Source organism: Pezoporus flaviventris, unplaced genomic scaffold, assembly GCF_033815535.1.
Source record: "Pezoporus flaviventris isolate CSIRO_AGI_PZ_B2104156 unplaced genomic scaffold, CSIRO_AGI_Pfla_v1 ptg000228l, whole genome shotgun sequence".
Classification (NCBI taxonomy): Eukaryota; Metazoa; Chordata; class Aves; order Psittaciformes; family Psittacidae; genus Pezoporus; species Pezoporus flaviventris.
Window position 1 is genome coordinate 540,876 of NW_026892776.1, and position 13,667 is coordinate 554,542.

General features: G+C 57.9%; 1 protein-coding gene across 6 annotated transcripts in view; it reads right to left on the reverse strand.

Annotated features, from left to right (window-relative positions):
* Nucleotides 1–5,492: 5,492 nt before the first annotated feature.
* SCUBE3 (signal peptide, CUB domain and EGF like domain containing 3) overlaps nucleotides 5,493–13,667 on the reverse strand; it is a 35,727-nt gene continuing 27,552 nt past the window's right edge. For 2 of the 6 annotated variants that reach the window (XM_061442598.1, XM_061442594.1), the window contains 15 exons: nucleotides 13,525–13,647; nucleotides 12,190–12,306; nucleotides 11,065–11,187; nucleotides 10,434–10,550; nucleotides 10,009–10,101; nucleotides 9,807–9,923; nucleotides 9,573–9,734; nucleotides 9,020–9,223; nucleotides 8,769–8,930; nucleotides 8,328–8,495; nucleotides 8,074–8,235; nucleotides 7,651–7,848; nucleotides 6,521–6,673; nucleotides 6,260–6,339; nucleotides 5,493–6,112 (listed from right to left, as the gene is read on the reverse strand). In XM_061442598.1, the coding sequence (XP_061298582.1) occupies nucleotides 5,963–6,112; nucleotides 6,260–6,339; nucleotides 6,521–6,673; nucleotides 7,651–7,848; nucleotides 8,074–8,235; nucleotides 8,328–8,495; nucleotides 8,769–8,930; nucleotides 9,020–9,223; nucleotides 9,573–9,734; nucleotides 9,807–9,923; nucleotides 10,009–10,101; nucleotides 10,434–10,550; nucleotides 11,065–11,187; nucleotides 12,190–12,306; nucleotides 13,525–13,647 (2,129 nt within the window). In that variant the 3' untranslated portion in view covers nucleotides 5,493–5,962. Of the gene's footprint in view, nucleotides 6,113–6,258; nucleotides 6,340–6,520; nucleotides 6,674–7,646; nucleotides 7,849–8,073; nucleotides 8,236–8,327; nucleotides 8,496–8,768; nucleotides 8,931–9,019; nucleotides 9,224–9,572; nucleotides 9,735–9,806; nucleotides 9,924–10,008; nucleotides 10,102–10,433; nucleotides 10,569–11,064; nucleotides 11,188–12,189; nucleotides 12,307–13,524; nucleotides 13,648–13,667 lie in introns of those variants that run through there. The other 4 variants (XM_061442597.1, XM_061442593.1, XM_061442595.1 and 1 more) reach the window with 3 other exon arrangements.

The following is a 13,667-nucleotide window of genomic DNA, read 5'->3' on the forward strand; positions in this document are numbered from 1 at the left end:
TGCAGGAGTTACCTGAAGCCATAAGAATCCTGTGCCTCAGAAGTGCTATGGCCACCCCTAACCCATGGCACTGAGGCCTTGTCTCCATGATGTGTGAACGCTTACAGGGATGATGACTGCAGCCCTGCCCTGGGCAGCCTGTTCCAATGCCTGAGCACCCTCTGGGGCAGGAATTGTTCCTCAGCTCCATCTAAACCTGCCCTGGGGCAGCTCGAGGCCGTTTCCTCTTGTCCCATCCCTTGTTCCTTGGGAGCAGAGCCCAGCCCCTCCTGGCTCCATCCTCCTCTCAGGCACTTGTAGGCAGCCATCAGGTCCCCCCTGAGCCTTCTCTTCTCCAGCCTGAACCCCCCAGGTCCCTCAGCCCTTCCCCATCACACTTGTGCTCCAGGCCCTGCACCAGCTCCGCTGCCCTTCTCTGGCCCCGCTCCAGCCCCTCAATGTCTCTCTTGTAGTGAGGGGCCCAGAGCTGAACACAGGATTCGAGGTGCGGCCTCACCAGTGCCCAGCACAGGGCACAATCCCTGCCCTGTCCCTGCTGCCGCGCTGGTGCTGGTACAGGCCAGGATGCTGGGGGCTTCCTGGCTGCCTGGGCACAAGCTGCTCATGTTCAGCTCCATCACTCAGCACCCCCAGCTCCCTTTCCAGCCGCTCTTCCCCAGGCCTGGAGCATTGCAAGGGGTTGTTGTGGCCCAGGTGCAGAACCTGGCACTTGCCCCTTTTGAGCCTCATCCCATTGGCCACAGCCCATGGATCCAGCCTGCCCAGATCCCTCTGTAGAGCCTCCTGCCCTCCAGCAGATCAATGCTCCCATCCAACTTAGTGTCATCTGCAAACTGATGGAGGGTGCCCTCAGGCCCCTCATCAATGAGGATATTAAACAACACTAACCTTAACACTGAGCCTTGAGGGACACCATTTACTACCACTCTCTGGACTCAGCTGCCCAGCCAGTTTCCAGCCAAGGAAAGAATCCTCCTATCCAGGCCATGAGCAGCCAATGTCCCCAGAGCACTGTGGGAGACAGTCCAGTGCTTTACTGAAGTCCGAACAATGTCCACAGCCTTTCCCTCACCGACCAGGGGTCACCTGTAGGAAGAGATCGGGTTGGTCAGGCAGGCCCTGCCCTTCACAAAACCATGCTGCCTGAGCCTGATCCCCCGCTTTCTCACATGTGCTTTGTGATCTCAGATGATCTCCTCCGTGACCTCCCCCCGCCACTGAAGCTGTAGTTTCCAGGGTTCCTTCCTACCCTTTTTGTGGAGTTGCCCTTCTGGCCAACTTCCAATCCTCTGGGACCTGCCCCCTGGACCGGGGGTGCTGATAGATGCTGGACAGTGGCTTAGCAACCTCCTCTGCCAGCTTCTTCTGCACTCTTGGGTGAAACCCACCCAGCCCCATAGACTTGTGTACATCCAAGTGAAGCAGGAGGTCTCTAACCATTTCTTCCTGAATTATGAGGACTTCGGTCAGCTCCCGTCTCTGCCATCCAGCTCAGGGAACCGAGGACCCTCAGCATGGCTGCTGGTGTGACTCCTAAAGACTGAGGCAAAGGCGGCATGAACTACGTCAGCCTTTTCCTTATCCCCAGTCCCTAGGTTTCCCCCGGTATCCAGCAGAGGATGGAGGTTCTCCTTGGCCTACCTGTTATCGCTAATATATTTGTAAGAGCATTTATTCTCTTTTATGGCTGTGGTCAGACTTAGCTCCATATGTTCCTTCACCTTTCTAACTTTCTCCCTACATAACAACATCCTTTGTACTCCTCATGGGGCAACAATCCCTTTTTTCCATAGGTGATAAACTCCTTTTATTCCTGAGTTCAAGCAATATCATAGAATCATGGAACAGTTTAGTTTGGAAAGTACCTTAAAGCTCCTCCAGCTCCAGCCCCTGCCACAGGCAGGGACCCCTTCCATAGAGCAGCTTTCTCCAAGCTCCTGTGTCCAGCCTGCCCTTGAGCACTGCCAGGGATGGGGCAGCCACAGCTTCTCTGGGCACCCTGTGCCAGCACCTCAGCACCCTCACAGGGAAGAGCTTCTGCCTTAGATCCAACCTGAACTTGCCCTGTTTCAGTCTGAACCCATCACCCCTTGTCCTATCACTGCAGTCCCTGATGCCCCAGCATCCTTGTAGCCCCCTTCAGACACTGGAAGCTGCTCTGAGGTCTCCATGCAGCTTCTCTTCTCCAGGCTTCTCCCTGTTCAGCCAGGCTGGTTTTCCTCACCAGTTTTCAGCACAGGGGTACCACCTGCTCCTGCACCTTGAGGAGCATCCGGCCTTCCTGGACCGCTTTGTTCTTCAGTAATGTTCTTCAAGGAATTCTGGAACCAGCATCCTTAACAGGCCAAAGGCAGCCCCGCAGGAGGTGAAGGGTTTGCTGACCTCTGGCTTCTCCAAGGACTGAAGATACAATCGTTTCATGACCACTTTGCCCTCCAACTGTCACATCACCACGAGCTGTGAACACATCTAATGGGGCACCCCCGGGGGCTCACGCACCAGCTGAGGCAGGAGGGTTCCTCTCTTCTCTAAGGACCGCCTGGATTGTCCCTGCTGCAGGCCAGGCCTGGGCTGTGTTTGCATTGAGAGGCTTCTGCTGTGCCTCCACCAGCACTGACTGGGGCTGTGGGATCTCTCCCAGCAGCAGCTCTTGAGGCCTTGATGGGTGTTTTCAGCTGCCCCATGGGACCGGGGGCAGCAGAGGGTGCTGGGGCCCAGGTCACGAGGGTCTTTCATCCCCTTTGCTTCCCTCTGAGCTGGTCTGTGCCCAGTTCCCATGTTCTGGGCTAAAAATGAGTTGTACTGCAGCTAGTTAATGTATATAAATAATTACATTGGGTAATGACTGTTGAGCTTATGGAAGTGTGCAGGATTTAAGCTTCTAGGAAAAAAAAAAAACCCTTATGCCCTTGGAAAGGGCTTGTCTTAGCATCTGAGGGAGAAAAACAATGAAAACAGCTTTGGATCCTGCTGTTAGAAACCTTTAAAATAAGTGTTGGAGCCAGTTCTTTTTTTTTTGAAAGATCAACACAACACCAAGAAATTCCATTTAATAATTAAAAAAAGACAATACAAAATGCAAACATTTCTCTTTACAAAGTTCAGATACATTTTCTTTTCTTTCAATCAAGTGCAAATAACTTCATGAACTACATCTGTCTCATCACTTTAATCATGTCTGCTGGAGATGGTAAGTCATGGCCCGCTGCAAAAGGCAGATATAAATATTCCAACATGAAAACTAAGAACCCAACAACCCTCCCGTGTGCTCACCACATCGAGACATTCAACACAGCCCAGAGGTGGCTGGTGACGCAGTTTTCAGCCTTTCAAACCCTTTCTGAGCCCTGCTAATGGGTGAGGAGAGGGGCTGTGCTGCAGAGGGGTGCTTCTGGTGGCCCCATGGACTCTTTGGTGGGGGGGTATTAGGGATATGTGGGAAAGGAGGAGGAGATGTCACCAGGTGCCTTTGGCCATTACAGATGCTGCCCATCTCACCCTTCCAAAACCGAGTTAGAGGTGGTTGGTGCAGTGACAACGGTGACAGCCTGGCTACCCCGAGGCTCTGGGAGGCCCAGTCCCCACCGGGTCAGGGTGACAGTGACCCTGCTGATCAGTCACAATGAATCCCTAAGCTCCAGTGCGTGGCTACCTCACACTGGGGCCATCACAGCGAGTTCATCGTCCCCGAGTTGGTTTTAGTTTTACTGTTCCAAATAGGAAGGACTCTTCCAACAGCCACCGCTCCACTGCCCCTGCCCCAGAGCAATAACCCCCCCTCCAAATCCCTACAACAGCTTTTGTGCATCAAAGCAGCTGCTTCCAGACACCAACCAAGTGACAAACAGCTCAGGCCGCAGATGTCGAGCTTCCAAACGTGCTGGGAGCTGGGCGGCAGGAGGGGGAGATGCGCAGCTGGGATTGATCAGGACAGACTATTCCAGCCGCAGCATCGTAGGGACAAACCTCAGCCCCTTTGCCAGGCTGCAGCCCCTCATAGAGACCAGGAGGAGCTCTTGGAGCAGCAGGGACTGAGGAAGGGAAACACGGGAGAGCAGCTGCCTCTGGATTTCGGCAAGGACAGAGCGGGTGGCACATGTGGAGCAATACCTGGTTCATTAAGAGCAGGGCTCATCCCAGCTGTGGTCAAAGTGACAGGGGGACACAAGCAGGGACAAGGACGGGACCTGTCAACAGGAAAGCTGTAGGCAAGTTGACCGCATTTAGCTCCAGGTCTTTGAGAGGATGAAGATGGGGATGAAGGCGAGGGGAGGTGACAGCCAAGGATGGAAAGGGAGGAAGGTTTGGGGAGGAAGAGGATGGATGATCGGTGGCAGTGTTCGCTGGTCCCCTGGGTCCTGTGTGGCCATGTGAAGATGCCAGGGGGACAAGCCCAAAAGTGGGACTTGGTCCCCAGCCAAAGGGGAATGCAAGTGGCAATGAAAGCAGGGTGGCAGGATGGGTTTCCTATGGGATCTGCACCACGTGCCCCGGAGAAGGGCTCCTGCAGCATCCCAGTGCAGTAAGCATGTTGGATGGCTGGAACCACAAGCACGTGAAGGGACTTGGAAGCACAAAGCTTCCCAGAGCTAGGCGGGATGGTTCTTCCTGCAGGGACCACCACACCTGGCAGAGATTTTGGGACTGAGCAGAGGGGCAGCTCCCCTCTCGTCCACTGTGACCTCAGCCCTGGCCTCAGGACCTGCCCCTGCCTCCCCTGGCTCCAGGTTTTGGGGCCAAGTTTTGCGTCCTCCTTACGACAGGGCTTGAAAAACCCACAAACCACAGAGGCTCAGCCCAAAAGCAACCCCACCTCCTCCATCGATGGATCCAGATACCTCAAACCCCATCTCATGCCGAGCAGTGTGGCACCAGCTTCCCCCTGACCTGGGGGTTTTATCAGGGACAAACATGGCAGAAAAGGTTTCTAGGCCCAAAACCACCATCCCACCAGTGAGCAGCAGCCCAGGGCTGGGTTTGCTTCGGGTGGATGTTTGGTTTGGGTTACAAACGCACATTCTCATTCCTCAGGTATAAATATCGTCGTTTCTAGTAGAAAAAAACACAGCTTCCCTCTAAATAATATAAAGAAGACTCAAATGATTGCACTTAATACATATGAAAAAGGTAGAAAGGAGGAGATCCTAGTGCACAAACGTACTCCTGCTCTTCACAAAGCTTGCTTTTTCCGAGTTACTCTTTGGCAGAGCTTGTAAGAAAGTCTGGGTTTTTGGCACAAGTGTCTCGGGTGGGGGGGAACAAAAACCTAACCCGGCTCAAAGTCCTCCTCCTTTGCTCCCTGTTTTCTCCCGTGCAGCCAGACATTGTTCTCCGGGAACGTGGCTTGGCTGCGCTTCCCTCCCAGCGCCAGCGCGACGGCCCCTGCAGCACCACGGCTGCCATTGCTGAGCTCCCCTTTACCTCTTCTTTTCACTCCAGTAAAGCTTCTGTAAATTCATCTCCCCCGACCTCTGCAAAGTGATGCCGATCCCCCTGCCCCGGGTGCTGCCGTAAACACACCGTTACCTTCCTGTGCTCCTCTGCTAAAGGGCTTGGTGGAGCTGCAGCCGGCGCCAGCCCTGTGGGATGGAAGCGTGATGACCCCTCTGATGTCCCAGGCTGCTGGTGGCACCAGGGAACAAGGACAGACCTGGCGTAAAGGAAACCAAAGGGAGGACAGAGGATGATGACGGGACTGGTGCTTCGGTTCCCTACAACAAAGAACCTGCTTCCAAAGAGAGAAGTGGCTTCACCGGTGGCTGGATGAGACAGGAGCATCCTCCCCTGGTTGGGGACATGGCTCTGTGGGGAGCGGTGGAGAACTCGTGGGGCATCTGCAGGGTGAGAGGTGTTGGTCCTGCTGGAGCCGAGCGGAGGAAGGAGAAAATCGGAAAGGAGAAGGAAGGGAGAAGAGTGTTTCCTTGGCTGCAGGGCAGCCCAGGGGCTGCAGGGGTGCAGGGGGCTATTTATAAGGCCGGAGGAAGCTGGAGACTTTGGAGCGGAGGAGCTTGATGAAGGAGCGGGGCAGCATCTCCTTGTGTTTCTCCGTGTACTTGAAGTAGTTCTGGGGATGTGCCAGCACGTCGAAGAAAGCTTTGATGAGCTTCTTGTCCTGTGGGGAAGGCAAGACAGAGGGAAGGTCACCCTGTGTTCCCACCCTGTGTTCCCCCATGGCAGCTCCAAAACAAAGCCAGGAGCACAGAAGGATGATCCTGCATGGAGCATCCTCCAGAGCCCCGGGCAGAGAGGATACACTCACCTTGAGGATCTCCTGGTGGTTTTCGGAGGCGTAGAGCCTACCATCCCGCACGATGTCCTCCACCAGCTGCTCGTAGTCCTCTGCAACACCCCCCAGAATACACCATCAGGGCACGAGCTGTCACTTGGCCCCAAACCTCTGGTCACCATCCCTGAGCCTGCTCCCCCCCAGATACCTGTGAACTGGGGGTGACCCGGGTACCCAACCTGGCAGGGGGGCACCAGCACACCGGGATGGTGTCCCCCTGCACCCTGTGCTCACCATCGTAGGTGACGTAGGGGATCTGGAAGCCCCGGGCACTGTTGGCTTCACTGGTTTTGAAGTTGATCCAGAGCTTCCGAGAGCGGGCGGTGAAGGCGATGGGCCTCTCGTAGGTCTGGCACGTCTCGTAGGTGGTGATGGAGGACGGGGAGGCTGCAGGGAATGACGGGGGAACACATGATGCTGAACTACATCAGCAGAACTACCCCCAGCCTCACTGTCCTTAAATGCTCAAGGCAAAGGGGGGCAACAGATGTGGGGACTGTCCATATTCGGTGAGACTGAGCACCCCCCAACCCTCACGTTACATACCAGGGATGTTGTTTTTCCTTCCTTGCTCTGGAAAGCTCCAAATGGGTGTTTTTACCCCTCAAAAGGAGTGCTGGGACTTGGGTGTGCAATCCAGCCCACACTTAGCCCATGAGCACCTCCCTGATCCAGAAAGACTGTCTTGGCAAAATAGTCTAGTGTGAGGTGTCCCTGCCTATGGTAGGGGGTTGGAACTGGATCTGGAACTGGTTGGAATCTCAGGGCCCTTTCCAACCCAAACCATTCTGTGATTCTGTTCTGTGATTCTATTTTAAAAGAGGAAGGAAGCATGGTGATGCCTGGAGAAGAGAAGCTGCGGGGAGACCTCAGAGCAGCTTCCAGTGTCTGAAGGGGGCTACAAGGCTGCTGGAGAGGGGCTCTTCATCAGGGACTGCAGCGATAGGACAAGGGGTGATGGGTTCAGACTGAAACAGGGGAAGTTCAGGTTGGATCCAAGGCAGAAGCTCTTCCCTGTGAGGGTGCTGAGGCGCTGGCACAGGGTGCCCAGAGAAGCTGTGGCTGCCCCATCCCTGGCAGTGTTCAAGGCCAGGTTGGACACAGGAGCTTGGAGCAAGCTGCTCTATGGAAGGGGTCCCTGCCCGTGGCAGGGGTTGGAGCTGGAGGAGCTTCAAGGTCCCTTCAACCCAAACCGCTCCATGGTTCTATGAGTTGATGCCGAGTCCGCTGCTCACCCAGTTCCCAAGCCCCCCTCCTGCCGCCGAGGGCTGTGGCTTTCCCCTTTGCCCAAGGCACCTCTGCCAAATCCCAGCCTTTCCCCCCCGGCTCCTCCCGTGAGCACCGCGGCGCGCTCGGTTACCTACAGTTTTTCCGCATGACCAAGACGTCGCCGCACTCATCCTCGGAGGGGAGGAAGATCTCGGGCACCACGATGAGGATCTTGCGCTTGGGGGGGGGGTTGATGTTCCAAGTGCACTCGACGTTGGCAGGGTAATTCCCCGGGTAGTTGGGGGACTCGATGTAGCCCGTGTATTCTCCCAGCTCCCCCCCACACTGCCGGTCTGCAAGGTATGGAGAGCTGCTTCAACTGGGAACCAGCGGCATGGACACTGGAATGGGGCTGGGTTTCTCGAGTGCTCTCCTAGCAGTGCTCCACGCATCCCTCCCACGCCTCTCTGCACGCATACAGCACACAACTGACCCCAAACACTATTTTAAGGGATTTTTAAGTACTTCGGAGGAAAGGCCCCAGTTCCCACCATGCCGTGGCACCCCAGCTTGCCTACTTTTGCACTGGGACACGGAGGTGGAGCCGTCGAAGTCAGTGGTGGTGTTGCCAGGACAGGAGATGCAGTAGTTCTGCCGAAAGTCGGGCTGGTAGGTGCCCACGGCGCAGCGGATGCAGCGGTGGACGCTCGTGTTGTAGTAGTGCCCAGGGGAGCACTGGACTGGGAGGGGGGCAGAGAGCAAAGGGGCTGCATCAGCCACTGGCACAGCCCCATTGGGTGCCCCCCATCCCTGGGGACCGGCTGGCACCTACCCTTGGTGTCGCAGTCCTGGAAGGAGAGGGCTCCCTCGTGGCGTGTGGTCAGGCCCCCACCGCAGGGGAAGCAGAGCGCCCGCCCCACCTCAGGCTGGTAGGACCCCCGGGGACACGGCTGGCAGGGCTTGAAGCCATCGGCCGAGTGCTGGCCAGGGGGACACTGACCTGTGGGCACAAGTACCCCTCAGTCCTGGCATCCCACATGCCCAGGGCTCCCCTGCCCCATGCCCTTGCTCCTCTCCCCACCCAGCCTTGGCAGTATCAATATATCCAGAGCGAGTGCTGCCCTTCCTGAGCTCTCCTCCTAATGATAAATGCCCAAAACAGCTCCTGTGGGTCCTGGGGATGCTCAGAGCTCTCCCTCCTTCTGGATGGGGGCTGATGGCTGAGGTTGCAGCCCCCAGTGTGCCTCCCAGCCCCTCTCCATGCCCCCCTTACCCGTGCAGCCGGTGATGTTGGTGGCTCCCACTGGTCCAAAGGCATCCCCACGGGGACACAAGTCGCAGGAGAGCTGCCCTTCCTTCTCCTGGTAGGTGCCGGGGGGACAGGGGACACACTGCTCCGTCTGGCCATGGTAATACGTTCCCTGCGAGCAGCTAACTGAGAGCGGGGGGGGGACGTCAGTGATGTGGCAGGGAGGATGTCCCCAGCGGGGGAACACAGCTCAGGCACCCCCTGATGCTCCTTACCACACTTGCCAGCCAGGCGGTGCTGGCCTGGCCCGCAGCTCTCCTGCCGCTCCGGGGCCACGCTCAGCTTCTGCGCCACCTCGTACTCCATCCCGGCGAAGCGGAGCAGGAACCGCTCCTGGTTGATGGATTTCTTCAGGGCTTTGATGGCTGATTTCAGCTTTTTCTCCACCCTCTGTCGCAGGCAGTGCAGGTTGCAGCTGGCTGGGGGAGCAGGGGGGGAATGGGGGTGCAGGGGGAAACAAGGACACAGCAAGAAGGGAGGGATGGAGAGGGGAAAACCACCAGGATCAAAACCATCTCCTAAATACTCATCTGCAAGTGCTGCCCAACACATCCCAACCTGGATGAGGAACGATCTGCCTCTTGTTACTGTGTGGGGATGGCACTGTCCCCCCGGTCCCACCACCATCCCCTGGTCCTACCAGTGTCACCCTGGTCCCACCATCATCCCCTTGGTGCCACCACCATCACACCCTGGTCCCAGCACCATCCCTCTGGTCCCACCACCCCTGCCTGCACCCAAGATGTGCCAAGCCAGCCCCATGCTCACCTGTGATCTCCTCTGGCTTGATCTCGGCCTCGAACTCCAACGTGATGCGCGTCACCTCCTTGTTGGAGGAGTTGCGAGCCCGGCGTCCCTTCCCCTTCTTGGATGAGTCACACTTGAGGTTGACAAAGGCAACCTGGCAGTCGGAGCAAGGTGCCGACCCAACTGCATGCGGGGGGACAGCTCAGCACCGTGTCCCTCCAACAGCCCCACCATCCCCCTGCCACCACACCTCACCTTGTGCCCCAGCCTTCCCGGCCTCATCCTGCTTGCCCTTGGCCCGTGGATGCAGGTGGCACTTGGCATCCTTGATCTTGAAGGAAGCCTTCTGCTTGATTGGCGCAGCGACAGTCTCTAAAAGAAAAGGTGGGTGCTCAACCACCCCGGTGCGGGGCAGCCCAGCGGGTGGGGGCCATGGGCACCCTGGGAGCCCCCTCACCGAGGCACTGCTGGCTGCTGTTGGTGGGTCTCTGCTGTCCACCCTGCCGCAGGACGGGGGTCCCACAGCTCACTGTGTAGCTGCTGTCGGACTCTGCGGGAAGGAGGAACAGGAGTCAGGGGATGCTGGAGTGGCTGCACGGTCCCCGTGATGCTCTGCTGGGGTGATGCAGGGAACCATGGCTGTGCCATGTTGGGACAATGCCCAGAACCCCTCCATGGGGATCCTGCACCAGGGACCCATCCCGTACGTAGCTCTGTGCTCAGCAATGAGTCCCCCAAAGCAACCAGCCCCTCTCTCTTTCCTTGGCTACTGCTTGGGATTTTGCACCCTGGCCATGCAGACACTTCTCCCCCCAAAGCTTGGGCCATGCAGAGAACTGGGAACCCCCCTGCCCATGCTGGCAGTGACACCGGTGCCGGTACCTGGCAGGAAGCGGGCCTTGGAGGTGCAGGTGAGGGCACAACTGTCCTTCTTGCCCGTCTTGTTGCAGGTCAGAGTGGCCCGTGGTGGCACCGAACCTGGCAGGCATTTGACCAGCTCTGAGGGACACGCGCCGGCTGGTGATGACAAGCGGGGACACCCGTGGCTGGCACAGCCCTGGGACAGGCAAGGGGCTCCTGCACCCTCCCAAGCCATGGGGGGACTCACTCAACCCCCCCACACCCTCCTTGGAAATGTGAGATGTGACTGTGGGATTTCAATGGGAGGGGGGCTGGAGCAGCCTGCACCCAAGGATGGGGACAGAGTCGGGTACCAGGGCATGGCCAGGGCCATGGAAACAGCTCCTTGTGGAACATTTACTGGTGCAAAAGCTCATGGCCAGCCCCAGGCATGATCATAAAAGCAATGAGATGACCAAGGACAGAGGGAGCACGGCCAACGCCTTCCCATCCAGACCCAGGTGAGACCCAGCCAAAAGCAGCCCACTCTGGAGCATCCCCCTGCCAGGACATCCCCCAACCCCCATGATCCCCCCCACCCTAAAACATGATCCCAACAGCCCCGTGTGGTGGCTGGGGATCCCCAGTCGCGGTGTGCCCTGCCCTGACATACCAGTACAGTCCTTCTTGTTCCAGTGCAGCTTGCAGCCAGCAGGACAGGTACACTGGTAGCTGCCAGGTGTGTTGATGCAGCCAAATTTGCAGCCCCCCCGGTTGATGCTGCATTCGTCAACATCTGCAGGGAGGAAGGGACAAGTGATGGGCGAGGGGCAACGGGGCCCCCAGCTCTGACACTGAATCACTGCATTGCCCCAGGCCTGTGATTTCAGAGAGATGCAAGGACCCATGCCCATGGGGCACATGCACCCAAGGTACTGAGGTCCCACGGTGGGCTGGGGAGCTGTGGGGCACCAGACAGAGCTGACATGGAAGCACTTCGCAGCCAAATTCAAAAGGCAGCTACTTGGCAGCCCTGGCCCCTCTCCCCATGGCAGAGACTCTCTGTTCCTGCCCGAAATGAGGGGTCAATCATCCAGGTCTGGCACGAAGCAGAGGCAGAAGTGGAGGGATGGAGCTTGTTCCCCAGACTCACCTTCCTACCTAACTGCCTGCTGGTGGGAGTGTCAGTGGGAGCCAGCACCATGGGGTTCACACCAAGAGCACCCCGGTGACTGCGCTGGCTCCCTCTGGCTACACATTTCAGCAGCACGAGGCAGGCTGCCCATCCTCCCTGGCTGGGCAGCACCACAGCACTCATCCTCGTGCTGTCATCTTCCCAGGCCACCGGCACCCCTGCTGCCACAAGCTCCAGCAGCCCCCTCCGGAGCGTGTTTCATCTGCATCCCTGCACCCCGGGGCACTGCACACCCCTGCCTTTGGGAGCTATCTGCCTTGTGAAACTTAAATCAACCCCTTTTGATGTTCCCCTTCCCAGCTCCCTGCCAAAAGCGCTGGGGATTTCTCCCTCCCTCTCTGCCGCTGCAGACACGACGCAAATTGTTCCTGTCGCTGTGTTTGAAGTTGCAGACACCAGTGTCTGGCTGCGAGCCCCCTCCCAGCCCGGCCTCAGCTCAGGGGATGTGGGGAACCCACCCACCCTCCCCATGGGCCCTTGGTGTGAGCGGTGTCCCCAGTGGTCACACTGCAACCATGCCATGGGGCTGTCCCATCCCTGGGTGCCCCGTGTGCCTCCCTGCTGGGTTTGGGTCCCTCCTTGCCAGCACCGTGCCAGCCCTACCTCCGCAGTGGGTGAGCCCATAGAGCGTGTAACCCTTGTTGCAGAGGCACTGGAAGCTGCCTGGGGTGTTGATGCAGAGGTGATCGCAGGTCCGGTCGAAGGAGCACTCGTCGATGTCTGGAGGGGAGGCACGGAGGGAGGTGAGGGCTGGTGCAGAGAAGGGGCAGCCCCAGAGACAAGGGTTGTCCCCCTCCTGCTCCAATTGCTCCAGCAAGCTGGGGGCTGCACTGGGATGCTGTGGGATACTGCATTGGGATGCGCCAGGGATCCAGCACTGGATTGCTCTGGGGATCCAACACCAGGATGCTCTGGGACACTGCTCCCACCCTGCCTGCATCCAAGCTTTCCCACTGCCCTAGCGTTTGCCCTGCCCCAAGCTCCTGCAGCCCCTTTGACCCTCAGACAATACCAGCGCCGTGTCCTTGGCACAGGATGCCTTGGCTCTGCCCTGTGACAAGTGGGAATGCTGTGTGGGATGGTCCTGCCCCAGGACAGTGCCAGGGATGTCTGCTCAGCCCCATGGGGCACTTGGCCATGGCAGGGAGGCCCTGGCTTGGTGGGTGAGCCCATCCCAGCGGGTTTGAGCACCGTTTCATGGCCTTCATTAAGTCAATTGCTCTGCTCACATCAAAATCCCGAGTGCTGGGCCTGGACAGAGATGAAAGTGGTCATGGCCCCAGAACGCCAGCCCCTTCCTTCCCTGGCCATGTGCTTCTGGGAGGCAACACTTGGGCTTAGGCACTCCCACTGGGCTCACCTCGGCCATGGACTGGGGGTGCAGAGCCCTGTGATCCCTCGAGACAGCCTAGTGACCTGCCAGGTTGTTTAAAGCTGGGTTTAGGAGGGATGTGCAGGAAACAGGAAGAAAAAGGTGGAAGAAGCAGCATGGAGCAGCCAGCTCCCTGCAGAGTGAGCAGGATGCCTCTTCCCCCCAACTCCTGCTTTCCACAGATAGGGCAAGGGGCATTCCCTTTACAAAAGCCACTAAAATCCTTGCTCTGCCTTGACAGCTTGCAAAAACCAACACATCCTTGAGCAGGGAATGATCCAGCCAATGCTGTGGGGTGGCCAGGCAAGGGGGAGAGGCAGGCAGAGCCACATCCTAGCCCATGGGGCTGCAGGGAATGCCATGACCGTCATCCAGTGCAGATCAAAGGGCTAAGCCCCAGACCAGAACCCAAATCCAGCACTAATTCCCCTGAAGGATGGACGTGGTCCAGAGGAACCAGGCCAGCACTCCTTCAGCAGTAGCCATGGGAGGGCTGGAAACACTGGAGAGCAGGAGAGGTGATGTCCCCGGGCAGGGCAGGGTGCTGGGCTGCTGCCACCCCTTACCTTGGCAGTTCCTCTCGTTGATGAGCAGTTTGTAGCCCTTCTTGCAGCTGCACTCAAAGCTGCCAACCGTGTTCCTGCAGATGTGGTCGCAGCCACCGTTGTTGAGCCGGCACTCGTCGATGTCTGTGGGGACAGGGGACACG